This window comes from Sinocyclocheilus anshuiensis, unplaced genomic scaffold (assembly GCF_001515605.1).
Source record: "Sinocyclocheilus anshuiensis isolate Anshui unplaced genomic scaffold, SAMN03320099.WGS_v1.1 scaffold877, whole genome shotgun sequence".
In the NCBI taxonomy this organism is placed as follows: domain Eukaryota; kingdom Metazoa; phylum Chordata; class Actinopteri; order Cypriniformes; family Cyprinidae; genus Sinocyclocheilus; species Sinocyclocheilus anshuiensis.
Window position 1 is genome coordinate 1,069,761 of NW_015557181.1, and position 15,150 is coordinate 1,084,910.

The 15,150-nt window shown below is 36.5% G+C and overlaps 1 protein-coding gene across 1 annotated transcript in view; it reads left to right on the forward strand.

Moving 5' to 3' along the window:
* LOC107678636 (sorting nexin-25-like) overlaps window positions 1-15,150 on the forward strand; it is a 71,697-nt gene that overhangs the window by 33,043 nt on the left and 23,504 nt on the right. The window contains exon 6 of the mRNA XM_016473981.1: window positions 10,364-10,434. Coding sequence (XP_016329467.1) covers window positions 10,364-10,434 — 71 coding nt within the window. The remainder of the gene's footprint in view (window positions 1-10,363; window positions 10,435-15,150) is intronic.

A 15,150-nucleotide genomic window follows, 5' to 3' on the forward strand; every position in this document is an offset into this window, starting at 1 on the left:
GGATGTTCAACATGGCACCTCATGGCAAAGAACTCTCTGAGGATTTGAGAATTAGAATTGTTGCTCTCCACAAAGATGGCCTAGGCTATAAGAAGATCTGTAACACCCTTAAACTGAGTTGCAGTACAGTGGCCAGGGTCATACAGAGGTTTTCTAAGACGAGTTCCACTCGGAACAGGCCTCGCAAGGGTCGATCAAAGAAGTTGAGTCTTCGTGCTGTGTGTCAGGTACAGAAGCTGGCTTCAAAAAACAGACGCATGAGTGCTGCCAGCATTGCTTTAGAGGTTGCAGAAGCGGGAGGTCAGCTTGTCAGTGCTCAAACCATACGCCGCACACTGCAACAAGTCGGTTTGCATGGCCGTCGTCCCAGAAGGAAGCCTCTTCTAAAGCTGGCTCACAAGAAAGCCCGCAAACAGTTTGCTGAAGACAACCTGTCCAAGAGCATGAATTACTGGAACCATGTCCTGTGGTCTGATGAGACTAAGATAAACTTGTTTGGCTCAGATGGTGTCCAGCATGTGTGGCGACACCCTGGTGAGGAGTACCAAGGAAGTTGTGTCTTGCCTACAGTCAAGCATGGTGGTGGTAGCATCATGGTCTGGGGCTGCATGAGTGCTGCTGGTACTGGGGAGCTGCGGTTCATTGAGGGAAACATGGATTCCAGCATGTACTGTGACATTCTGAAGCAGAACATGATGCCCTCCCTTCAGAAACTGGGCCGAACGGCAGTTTTCCAACATGATAACGACCCCAAACACACCGCCAAGATGACAACTGCCTTGCTGAGAAAGCTGAAGGTGAAGGTGATGGAGTGGCCAAGTATGTCTCCAGACCTGAACCCTATTGAGCACCTGTGGGGCATCCTCAAGCGGAAGGTGGAGAAGCGCCATGTGTCTAACATCCAGCAGCTCCGTGATGTCATTATGGAGGAGTGGAAGAGGATCCCAGCAACAACCTGTGCAGCTCTGGTGAATTCCATGCCCAGGAGGATTAAGGCAGTGCTAGATAACAATGGTGCTCACACAAAATATTGACACTTTGGACACAGTTTTGACATATTCACTTAGGGTGTACTCACTTTTGTTGCCAGTTATTTAGACAACAATGGCTGTATGTTCAGTTATTTTCAGAGGACAGTAAATCTTTACTGCTATACAAGCTGCACATTGACTAGTCTAAAGTATATCCAATTTTCATTTCTATAGTATTGTCCCTTGACAACATATAATAAAATGGTTGCTGAAATGTGAGGGGTGTACTCACTTTTGTGAGATACTGTATATATTAGGGCTGTCAACGTTAACGCGTTAACGCATACGATTAATTTTACAATCCTTAACGCGTTAAAATAATTTAACGCAATTAACGCAAAATTACTGAAGCACAATTTCCATTCTAACCCTTTAACACAATTTTGCTTCTCTGCTTGCGATCAGATCATTTTAAGTTGCTAAACTCCGGGAAAGTTTTCAGTCCAATGATCCAGTAAGTGAATGCATTCAAACAATCCGTCCAAAACAGCACTAATATAAAGGAAACCAGGCTCCATCCAAAACAGCGCTAATATAAAGGAAACCAGGCTGATTACATCAGAGATTGCAGAGAGAACAGAGACTCGCATTGCGTTTTAAGTAAATTATTAATTCCAGTGTATTTGGCTTTAAAACACGAGCTCTGTCATATTCTGTGATTGTCTCTGAAGAGCGCAAGCCCTCACACGTTGCGTGTGTGAAGTACAGACTGAACGGCTTGTCAACACATCCCACCGCTGTATGGCCAGATGAGACGCAAACTACGGTCTCACTAGTAAAGTTTTGATGGATGAAGACTGCAATCACGGTAAAGACGATTGCGGTGTTGTACAGGAGTCATACAGTAAGCACGCGTGAGTCCGTTATAATAATGCGTGTATGAGTGCTCTTGACGCACTGATCACAGATTGTAGGGGAGCGCGGGGCACAAAGTAACACGGGGTTAGTTGTAACACACATAGTTTGAATATTTCCACACATGCTAGCATAACAAAATTTACAGTATTTATTAGTTACCATATCAACATTATATAGAACAAAAGTGTGCCAAAATTCAAAAATCTTTTGAAGATATCGCTGAACATTTATTTTACCATAGTAAAATTAAAATTCTGCCTTAAGTAAATTTTTCATCTCCGTTTTTATTAATCATTTAAAATGAGACAAATCTGCTATTATTTTAATCTCCAATCTGTTATTTATCAGTTTAGACAGTTTTTTTTTAATGCTTCGCTAACTAGCAGAAGACAGCGACTGGTTTTAAACTCCAGTTGCGCAGATGGGGCACGTTGTAACACTGCGTTACAATGTGCTATAATTCTATGACATAAGCGATGTAATTTACACTATTTACTTTAATGAATTTTAATGAGAAACAATGAGAGAAAGGTGAATAAAGACTGACAGTCAATGTTTAATGTTTAGAAATTATTATTTCAAGACATGTAAAGCATTTTTGCTCGTTTGTATGGGCCGTCCCAAGCATGATTGCAATGTGTTCATTGTCAAACTCCAAAATCAGATTATTTTTAATTCTTAAAAAACGCCATTATTTTATTTGAAAAAAAATATTTTATTTTATTAAGAAAATATTTTAGTTTGTCTTGTATATTTTTTTCATTCGATCAGATAACATTTTAAGCTGTTATATGTAGGGATGCACAGAAATGAAAATTCTTGGCCGAAGCCGAACAAAATGAAACACTGGGCCGAGCACCAAACACCGAACACGGTTTTTCTCATTTTTTCCCCCATTTTGCCATTTTTTTTTTCACCATTGCCTAATTTAAATAGCCAAAATGTGCTTTTTACTGCTTTGTCCTGCTTTTCGAATAAAAAATCAATTACAAAACAACAATTTAAAAATATTTACTTAACACTGACTGAACATTTTTTAACATTCTAGCAGACATTATACCATCAAAGCAAAATGTAACTATTTAAAATGTAAAGTTAGTAAAATAGCCTAAAATTTTTTGGCCATTTTTGAGACTTGAATCAGGCATGTATTTTTTACTGTACAAATAAAGGCAGCCTTGCTGAGCAGAAGATAATTCTTTTAAAACATTAGAATATATTACAGATCCCGATTTGAACACTGTGTGTGAATGTTATAATAAATGTATTAATAGAGCTGTTGTAGGGTAATTATTATTATCCTTATTATTGTCTTGCTTTTTTATTTTATTTTACAGAACAACAGTAAAATTACAATACTATTATTTATGAATGTCGGTGGAGTTGTTGCTTTTTCTCGGCTTTTATTTTGGCAGAAACCCGCAGGAAGATCTCAGTGCTTCTTTTTGTTCGAATTTGGGAAGATGTTTGTCGCACGTATCACATTGTCACATGCCTTTAAAAAAATTCACAAAAATGTTACCGAGCAACTGACGTGTAACAGTTTCAGCACAGATTTTCCTTGCGCTTTGGACTTTGAACCCTGGCGCCGCGAGCTCGTGCAGCGCTGTCAGAATACATGCAATTCATGCGTGCATTAGAAAATATCCTGCAGTTTATTTAATAATCGTTTGAGGCGATTTCAATCATCATACAGTAGCCTAACCACCAGCATTAGCCACCTCTTCTTCTCATCGGAGACGTGATGCAGCACTAAACAGTCTCACGCTGTCAGTGCTTCGTGCTTGTAATGATTTCTGCGTCTTTCTCTGATAGTTTTAAATACTTTCACACTGCCGACATGTTTGCTGCATTAGTGCGTGCCTCTATTTGTGCGCACATCTCCATGTTGGTCCTGTTAGTCATTGTTTGGTACATATTATTCGGCCATTTTGCTTATTCGACCGAACACCGAAAGAGATTTTTTTGCCATTTTCGGCCGAATAATTTTGGTTGCCGAACATTCGGTGCATCCCTAGTTATATGGTCATGTTACAATGTGCCCCTCAGATGTTACAATGTACCCCACCTACGGGGCATGTTGTCACATTTCATTTCCATTTTTTGAGGGTAAATAAAGAAAAACATATACACTGTAATCATGAAACAAAGCGACATATTTGTACTAGATAAGTGTAAAATTACTGTGGATAAAAAAATTATATTGTGAACCCCATGTGGATTTGCACAAACTGAGAAAGTCAAAAAGTGTTACTTTGTGCCCCGCTCTCCCCTATTTATGCACAGGCACAGACATTTCCGTACATTCACGTTGTTTCCACACACATTCACGATAATGTTTTGATTTCTCATGTGTATGTTGCTGTGTTTAGTTATTCTGAATGGATCCATGTACGGTATTAGATAAATGCAGTCAGCAGGCGGTTGGTTTACGGGTTTTTGGCATCTCCATGTGGTCCTGTTCGGTATCGCAACTGGTCTTCTCTAAAATGTTAAAAAGCTCTTTGCTGTTGCACTGTACACATAGGCTACTATACAATTCTGATTTGTTTAGCATTTTTTTTTTCTTTCATATGTGCTTATATGGGCTCCTTATATAATTTGGTTCTTTAGTGTCCTTTTGTAGTTTCCATTTGGAGTTTTGGAGTTCTTTTGGAGTCTTTTTTTGGGAAAGACATCTAAATTTATCTTGAAAAAATCTTGCAGAAAATACAGATTTTTGAGAATCACCCTTCAATCTTTTGGTTTACTTTGCTGGATATAACAAATGATGACAAAATAAACATTTGAAACAAGATAAATGGTCTATGCTTAATTTCATGAAGTGTGCGATTAATCACGATTAATCACAGAAAAAGGGTGTGATTAATTAGATGAAATTTTTTAATCTATTGACAGCCCTAATATATATATATATATATAATATATGTATATGTGTGTCTACAGTATGTATGTATGTATGTATGTATAAATATATATATATATATATATATATATATATATATATATATATTGAACTCAGGTGTGATAAACCACAGTTTTAACAGGGGGGCAAACACTTCTTCACACAGGGCCATGTAGTTTTGGATTTTGTTTTCCCTTAATAATAAAAACCTTCATTTAAAAACTGCATGTTGTGTTCACTTGTGTTATCTTTTACTAATATTTAAATTTGTTTGATGATCTGAAACATTAAAGTGTGACAAACATGCAAAAAAATAAGAAATCAGGAAGGGGGCCAACACTTTTTCACACCACTGTATATATATATATATATATATATTAGTGTGTGTATATTTTTTGATGAAAATTAGATGAATGCATATTTGATATTTAGTATTGAGGTGCTATTATAGTTTTTATTAATATTTGAATCAGTAATAATTTTTTTATTTTGTTTTCACTTTAATTTTAGTTGAAGCTTTTTTATGTCTATATAGTTTTATTCATTTTTACATTTTAATTAACATTAAAAAAAAACTAAATTAAAGTGCCTTGGCTAGTAGCTGGGGAATATTTGAATGTTTATTGTATTTCAGGTAACAAAATTTTCATTTCATTTTTCGTCAAAGAAAGTGCCGGACAACAGAGGTTTACAGTTTAAATTAAAACATGAATGAAAAAGTACACAGTAAATTCAATTTTTATGACAGGATTTCGCAATTCTGTCCACGTTTTCTGCATTGTGGAAATCATAGGGATCTAGAGTTGAACACACCCTGCACACTAATTACTATATGCTATTTTTTAAAAGTAGATTGCAAGCTGTTCATACTAACAGTATGTGAACATGCCTGTAATATTGCTCTGGCTTTGTGGTCAGCTTTTTTGACTGTGATTTATTAGGTTATTGATTAATGTCATTGTGTTTATTTATGTCAGAGTCAGAGCAGATGACTCACTAAATCTGTCTGGATTTCGGCCATTTGACCACGCATCCAAACCGATTTATTTCAGTACAAAAATAGTTCTGTTAGAAAGCAATTTCTGTTTCTTTCGTTCAGACAAATCACTCTTTAAATAGGTGAACTGGAAGTCGGCACTGTCATTTGTTGTTGCTTTTCAGCTTGCGGTATCAGGTCGTATCGGAGGGGACATTTGTCATTTGAGGTTTGTTCCGCCGAGTTCAGCTCTGGATGAATTATTTGTGAGTCGTGAGACAGTGACATTTAAAGGCTTGGAGAAACTTTTCAGCCGTATTGATCCGCAGGCGTAAAGGATGGAGATGGATCGGAAGGCGACAGGCAGGAACAGACAGACTCTGGCGTTCTGAAATAAAAGCATTGTTATTATAGTGTGTTTTCTTGACGGGCGTCATAAAGATAGTCCTTTTCATCGTGTCAGGGTTTGGTTGTAGAGCTTTTTAGTAGTCATTGCAAAGACAACTGCTTTTCAAAAGCTGTAGCGAAGGCTGCAATTTGCAATGGTAAGAAAGTTCTTTGAAACCTCCGTCGGAAATAAGGCTTGGAGGAAAAATCCATCTGCCGATTGTTCAATTCCTATCTATCTATCTATCTATCTATCTATCTGTCTGTCTGTCTGTCTGTCTGTCTGTCTGTCTGTCTCTCTGTCTGTATCTGTGATTATATATAGAAAAATATACAGACAGACATTGTTTTTTTGTTTTCAAAATACGTATTTTATGCTTACCGTTTATTTGATCAAAAGCACAGTAACATTATACAAGCTCATAACAAGTAATATTGTTAAATATCATTACAATTTAAATAACTGTTTTCTGTTCAAATATATTTTAAAATGTAATTAATTTTTTAAAGGGTCATGTGAGACTGACGACTGGTTAAGGCTGAAAATTCAGCTTTGCATCACTGGAATAAATACTATTTTAATATATATTCAAACAGTTATTTTAAATTGTAAAAATATTTTACAATATTACTATTTTTACTGTATTTGTGTAAATCCTATATGTAATTTAGGAAATAGTGCATTCTTTTTTTTTTACATGATTAAATAAAGCCACTGGATTTTTTATTTGTTTAGAAAAATATTAAAATAGTTTAGAATATAATAGCACACTGTTAGTATCAAGTCATTATTTACATATGTTAATGTAAACCTGAAGAATGACCCTAAATATCTTAACCCCGCTTGTGGAAATGTTTCTGAATGACTCTGTGATGTGGTATTATTATTAAAACAAATGATATCTGTACTGTCACCTTTAATAACAGCCAGGAGCTGGGAGTCTGTCAACTCTACAATTTACCTGAGACCTTTGTTTCCATGACAACTATAAGCCTCTTGGGCTTTTTCTTCAGTCGCATTGACACTTTAAGTCTAAAAATTGAACATCTCATCAGCCAAAGAGGGTGTTTTTGTAAATGGGCTTTTATTTCACGTGCACAAAGGGTTAAACAGTCTTTGTTTGAAAGCTGAAAGAAAAAGGAAGTTTGTTGTGTCGAGGATATTCAGCATCTATAATTTGACCGTCTCATTTAAGGTCAGGTAATGAGATTGTTGCTAGGTGACACAGTTAAACACACAGGTTTCTGACCTCGCCAGAGACTGTAAAAACAGCTTGAGTTGTGTTTGATTTCGTTTTGAGGAAGCAGAGAAAGATTAGAGCTCTAAAAGAAGCTTTATGCAAATTGAAATTTGTGTAAAAGCCATGGATGGACAATAGGATGGGTAAATGTGATGCTGCTTTCAAATCGTCCTGGAAAGTTCCTGTTTAAGTGTTTGAGAGTTGAAATTGTGATAGAAAGTAATTTTGAACACCTGGACAGTCTTTAGTTCTCTTTTCACGTTCCGGCAAAGCTTTTTAGCCCTAGCACATCTAAATGAACAGAAAATGATCTGCTTCAGATTTGTATTTGATGTTTTATATCTGTATTTTATGATTTTTATGCTTTTACTGGGATTGATGAAACATTTCAAGCGATAGTTCACCAAAAAATGAAAATTCTGTCGTTAATTACTCACCCTCATGTCGTTCCAAAGTCGTAAGACCTCCGTTCATCTTCAGAACACAAATTAAGATATTTTTGATGAAATCCGAGAGCTTTCTGACACTGCATAGACAGCAACACAACTACCACGTTCAAGGTCCAGAAAGGTAGTAAGGACAAATCATTAAAATAGTCCATGTGACATCAGTGGTTCAATCGTAATGTTATGAAGCTACGAGAATATGTTTTGTGTGCAAAAAAACAAAAAACAAAATAATGACTTTATTCAACAATTTCTTCTCTCCTGCGTCAGACTTCGATGCACGACGGCAGCATGACATTTACCCAAATTTCCATAAATATCACAAACTGTCTCATGTTGTGACGTGTCATTTTTGAAGGTCAGCCTAAATATCGTCTTATAATACTCTCATTTTGCACCAGCTACTTGTGGCAATGTTCTCAAATTACTTGTATTTGACTTTCATGAAGCAATTTCAGTTCAGTCTCTCTCTCTCAATCTCGTCCTCTCTCATCAGGGCCTGTGAGAGCAGAACGTGTGTAATAAGTATTCAGCATTTCTTAATATCGAAAGGATCCATTTCATTAATTTTGAGTGAATAATGTTCCTCAGAGGAATTTCTCAATGAAACATTAGTAGCCTTGACATCTTAATGCTCTCATTCTTCAATAGCCGAGACGTGTTAGTGGAAGCAATTTTATACTACAGACAGTGTGAATTTAAAGGAAAATGCCCTTCCCTTTAGGTCGACGCCTGAAGGATAATTTTTAACCAACTGAATTGTTGCAGCCTTATATTTAGTTAATCAGTTTACGTTAGTACAATATTTCTTTATTTAAAGTACACAGTATGGGTACTAACTAAATTGAGCTGATTTATTAATGTGAGGCTTTATACAGACTGTTTAGTTAATCAGTCTACATTGACTCGATCTTACTTGATCTTAAAGGGGTCATATGATGTTGTGTATTTTTTTGTGTATTTGGTGTAATGAAATGTGTTTATGCGGTTTAAGTTTCAAAAAACACATTATTTTCCACATACTGTTTCTAGTCGTGTCCTTCCAAAAGAGCCGGCGGCTAGAGTGAACGGCAGCCGGCGGATTCGACGAAGGAGCGGCCGGAGGGCTTGTGGCAACCACATGTGACGACCCCGGGCTGGACTCCGCTTCGTCCACAGTGAAAGCCGATCTGGCGATCCACAGCGCAAAGTTGTTGTATTTCCTCAGCGACCAGCACGGATCAGCTCTAGGCATGACGAAGCGGATATCGTCCTCTTTTGGAAGGCCAAACAAAGTAGTTTCGCTTTCATAACGAAACACACGGCAACAACAATACTACAGCGAGAATAAAAGTTACGCATTCTTTCTTTGCGTGAACATTTGGGTGGCATTATGCAAATCTTCCCACATCGTGATGTAGATATGTGGGGGCGTGTTAGAATGAGCCGTTTTAGGTAGGCGTGGTTGATTCTTAAATTTGATAAAGAATATCTCTTTGAATTTGAGACTTTAGTCCTTGCAACTTTACAGATCTTCTTTATGCACCAAGAGCTTGTAACACTCCAAAGAGAAAGGAAAAATTGAAATCGCATCATATGACCCTTTAACAGCTTATAACTAGACTAGGACCTGATAAATGTATTATTTATATACTATCATAGTGTTTATAAGTATTTTTTTATATTTCTACATAGATTTAGAAACTTGCTTATTTCCAAATGTTTTATGCAACAATCTAATTTTGCACACAGGTTAAATTCGCAACTTTGGATGGAAACCTGGCTATTGTTAGGTCATGTTAGTTAATGCATTCTAACTAAAACAAACTTACTATAAATTGTTAGCAACTTGTTTATTTCAATTAGTTGCCAAGACGTCCTTTTTCAATTTTTTAGTTTTCATCTAATATTTATATATTTCTGCTTTATTTCAGTAACCAAGAACAGATTTGAATAGTTTTAGATAACAATAACAACACTGGATAAATGCATGTCATTTCACCAAAAAATAAAAAATAAAAGCATGAATATAATCAGCTTACATAATTGTGTTGTACGTTTATGGTACCGTTTTATGGTGTCAACATATGAAAACTAATTCTGGTTTTACCAGTTTTAATTTTCTAGTCAAACATCACTATCACTCACACTTACGGTTAATGTTTAATTGTTATTGCTCACGGCTTTTTGAATTGAACCAACCAACCAAAAAATAAACACCTAAGAAAAAAAGTGACTGTGATGGGCAACTGTTTGGCAGTTTTAGTCTCTTTAGGTCGTCTCTTCAAATGTTAATTTGAAGGTATTGAAAAACATTTATTTATTTATTTGCCTACCATTTAATAATACAAATAAAACTAATAGTAATAATAATATTTAAAATTACATGGCTTTGAGAACACTTTAGCAATTATATAGCAATGCTCTAGCAACAACGGCACTCAGATTTACTTGTAATGAAAGTAAATATGTAATGTCTTGTGTATGTCCATATACTGTACTTCATTAAGTCACTCTGCTGTCATTTTGTCTTTCTGCAGGTATCAGATAGTTGTGGAGATCATTCAGGCGACCACCATCAGCAGCATCCCACAGCTGAAGAGACAGAAAGGTAGGATGACCTTTGAACACATCGGCCAATCATGTCTCTTCTTATTTAGGAATACAAACTCTGAGTTGCTGCTTTTTTCCCTTTTTTTCTTCATTTGACTCTAATGGTCAAGTTTTCAGGAAACTCAATTTGTGTGCTCCATTTTCATTTTGATGTTTTGTAATGTCCTGTAATGGAGTGTAATGGTCAGAAGAGCTTTGTGATGGACTGCTTGCCAGCAGTCAAGCCAGGGTATTATACCAAATCGAAGATGTTATCTTGGCATGACAACACATGCTGTAAGCCACCTTATTTGCTCTGCTCTATCATGAGCTATTATGAAGCTTCTGCTCTTCCTGAAAAGAGCTTCTGTAGTCTGTGTCTAGCCGCGTGCCGCTCTGTGATTGGCAGACGGGTAATTACACTGACGCTGGTGTGGGGTGTGCTCGAGTAACTCTGCTTCCAGACAGTGGGCTGTAGTAGCCAGTGGTGACATTTACTGTGCAGCCATAAAACACATCAGCTGATACTTACAGAAATCATACTCTCCAATCACTTTAAATGTGTTTTGGTATTCGGTCGAACTCAGACTACTGGGAGGAAAATTAGGTGTTTTCGGAAAACAACACCTAAGGAAAAAATGACCAGTTTCTTTTGAATTATTTATTTTTGCCACTTTTCTACAAAAGAAGTCAATTTTAAGGGTGCTTTCACACTAGCACTTTTGTTGCGCACCCAGGTTCGATTGACGTCAGAGTTTGGTACGTTTGCATGATGTGAACGCTGTCTTCCGAACTCGGGTGCGCACCCGCGAACCGTACCCGAGTCCGCTTAAAAAGGGTGGTCTGGGGTACGGTTCAAGTGAACTCCGGTACGGTTCACTGCTGATGTGAACGCAATCGTACCAAATCACGGAAGTGAACCGCTATTAATGACGTATTATTTGATAAAAATGTGTGTTTCACTCACTTTCTTGACGAGTATGACTGACGCGCTGCAAGCAGAGAGCTGTATGTCTCATTTCTGTTCACCTTCAGAGTACTTTAGAGCATTTGCAGTACATCCGTAAGGCAGACGTAAGTGCCGTTATGTACTGAAGCTTTGGAAACAAAACCAACGGTTCAAAAACATAAATATAAAATTGAAGAGAGCCTTGCTACGCATTTTGCCGTCTTCTCCTACGCCATCGTTACTAAGCAACGGGGTGAACAGCTGCTGGCTTGATGACGCAAACGAACCGCGGTTCGGACCCAAATAATATAATGTGAACACAGTCCAGCGGGGGCAGGGGGAGCAATCGAACTCGGGTTCGGACCAAGCAATCAAACCAAGTGTGAAAGCACCCTAAGAGTCTGTTTTTAATAAAAGAACAGTGAAAGGTGGTGCTTTAACTTTTAAAGTTTGTTTGTCCACCCCAGGAACCAAAGTAAATATTTTTCCCTTAAAAAAGATTGCTTTGTTTATTCTCCAGAATGGGCAACCGACTTGCAGTTCTAGTCTCTTTAGGTGTTAGCTAGTTTGCCACCAAATGTTAGTTTAAAGGTATTAATAAATTACTTATTTATTTGTTTTTTGTATTTGTGTTTTGTTCGTTTGGTCATTAATTCATTCATTTTTTGTTCATTTCTTTATATTTTTTCCTACAATGTTATGGAATGGTCCATTGTGTACTAAGGAGAAGCTCTTTTATTTCATTTTATTTTATTTTCCATTGTGTTTACTAAGGAAGTAGTTTGTTTATTTATTTATTTATTTTATTATTTTCCTTTATCTTATGGAATGTCCCATTGTGTTTACTAAGGACGATTTTATTTTATTTAATAGAATGTTCCATTGCATTTGCTAAGGAAGAGGTTTTTTTATTTGCTTGTTTATTTTATTTAATCATTTTTATTTATTTATTTTATTCTATGGGTGCTCCGATTTATCGGCTACCGATCACTAACGGCCGATAATCGCTTTGGGATGTTTGATCGGCAGTCTCTAAAAAGGCCGATCTCAAAAAACCGATCTCAAGCTGATGACGCTGCCGTGAGAGGTTTGGCACGACATGCAGCGGCACCGTCTCAGTCTGGTGAAATAATTATAATGCTTTAGGTGAGGTACTCACCTTCATATTTCTTCATTAAATAACTTATAAAGTAATTTGAAAACCTTGTGTGAGACGTAATTTCACAAACAGCGTGAGTGAGTCACCGCGCGCGCTCTCTCTTTCTCTCTCAAAATACGCAAATGGCTTCAAATCACCACACATCGCGTCTATCTATAAGTGAGCTGCACGCTGTACAGTTGACACAGGAATTGTCACTTGCACAATCGAGGCAGTGTCACATCGTCACTAAAGTTTATAAATTGCATTACTTTTTAATTCTTGCCAGTGTTTAACCATTCAGCACCCGCGCGCTCTCCTGATGCACACTCGCAGCGCACACACACACATAACGCCATGTTCACATTACTCCGTTTACAGTGCGTATGTGGTGCGTATTTTTTCCGTGCTCATGTTAACGGATTAATAAAGCGTGCACAAGCACTGCAAGCGCTGAATTAAAGTAACAAAGCATTTTTTGCAGTAAATATGAACATGGATTGACAAGAAAATGTAGTAATTGCACCATAAATGCATATTATTAAAGTCTACTGTGTTTCACAGTCAACACATATGGCTTTTTTTGCTAGGTTTAAAGGAAAAGAGCACTTTTAGATAAACAAGGCAAAAATAGATGGCACTTGTGGAGGTAGGAAAACAAAGTTTTTTATGAACCGCAGGATTGGTTGTAATAAAGATTTCAATGCAAAAGAAAAGGCAGTAGAGCTGACTATTTCTGTCAATGGTACGTTTGTGATAACGTAAGAAAAGTAGTTTAAATGTTTTGCCACTTGCTTGAGCAACTTAATATATAAATCTAGAAGTAAATGCAAAAGTAAAAGGCATTGAATGATGTGTTGCTTATATTTATTGTGCTTAAACATTTCTGTGAAAGATTGTATTACTGTACTGTGTAAAAAAAGAATTGCAATACTGAAAAAGCACTTTCAGTGACAGTGTTTGGATTTGAAATCAAAATAATGGATAAATGTTGTGTTTGTGGTAAACAGCCACGGATCACGGACTCCTGTGTGAAAGCGGCTTCTCCTCTCACAAAAGTCAAAGGAGGGGAGGGGAATTCCCCCCATTTTCAAAAATGAAATTCAGGACCTGAATAAATGACTAAAAATCCTGATTGGAGTATCACTATAAATAGTTATAAATGATAAAAAGAAGGCTTTAAAATGATCGGTATCAGTGATCGGTATCGGCAGATACTGCTTTCTGTGATCGGTGATTGGTGATCTGCCTCAAAAATCCTGATCGGAGCACCCCTATTTTATTCCATACAATTTTATGTAATGTTCCATTGCGTTAACTAAGGGTAAAATTATAAATTAAATAAATAAATACATTTTATTTATTTGAGGTGGGACAGGCTATAATTAAAAATAAATAAATGGTTTTTAGTAGTATCAATATTTTTTCTAACACTCTTCAGACTATGACATTTGTGCTATTTTATTGCTTTAAGTAACATCAACTTTTATGCCATTTTTTTATCGGTTTAAACCACATCAATTGAACAGCCAATCAGAACAAGAGTTTAAACAGATAAGTATGTTCCCAGCTTCACAAATATATGACTAACAAAATGTATCTGGATATGAATAAGGAGGTTTTCTTTGACTAAATGAGCAAGTTTACTGCTGAACATCAACATTAGAGATAAAGTTAATTAATCGTGCCTTCATTTCAGTGCCGGATTAATTAAAGCTCATTTTATTCACACGGTGGGAAGCATTTATGTTGTGTTAGTTCTTGCAGAGAGCCAGGAAGGGGCTGTTTATTTGTCGTCATATTTTCTGTCTCCTGCTGCCCTGTAATGGGCAAATCTATAAATCTTCCCGCTGGTCCAGCACAATGACACTGGCTATTAAAGGAAGGAGAGCAGGGAACGCTTGTGTAAAAGTCTCTCCCCTCCTCCCTGGTTTCCAGCGGCAGACGGAGCGTGCTGTGAGATGGACGCTGGTTGGTGGTGATTGCTCATATTTCCAGACTCATTGTGAGCTCTGTGAATGCCACAGGTAGCCACTTCACAGGAGCCCATGGAAAGTCAACAACTTTTGCCTGTCTATGAAAAGTATCTAGTAGTACTAATAAACTGCATGTATATAATAGGGAATTATTTAGTGGTGTCGTTTGTGTTGTACATTATTTTAAGTACTAAATTAATTTTATTATTGTAAAACTGTAAAATAAATGTCTTTTATATTATTCAGTGAAAAGTGCATTGGTTGCATATGTAATAAGCAGTCCAATGAGATATATAATATATTATATTTTCATTGGCATTTGGATCAAGGAAAGGAAAGTGTCCCGGCGCGATGAAACAAAAAGAATAAAGCCCATTATATACGAGGCATTTGTTGCATCCAGTGGGGACATAATTACGGATTATAATGACTTATACTTTTTTTTATTTTAAATGTTTAATGTACACTTTTTAAATTATTTATTTGGTTATTAATTAATTTATTTGTTTGTTTGTTTATTTGTAATCTAATTTTTCATTTTATTTTATATTCATTTTTAATAGGGATGCACCAGTATCGGTATCGGGCCCGATAATGAACTCCTGTACTCGTACTTGTTAAAATGCCTCGATACCAAACGCCGATACCACACAGCATGTGATAAGAGCCATA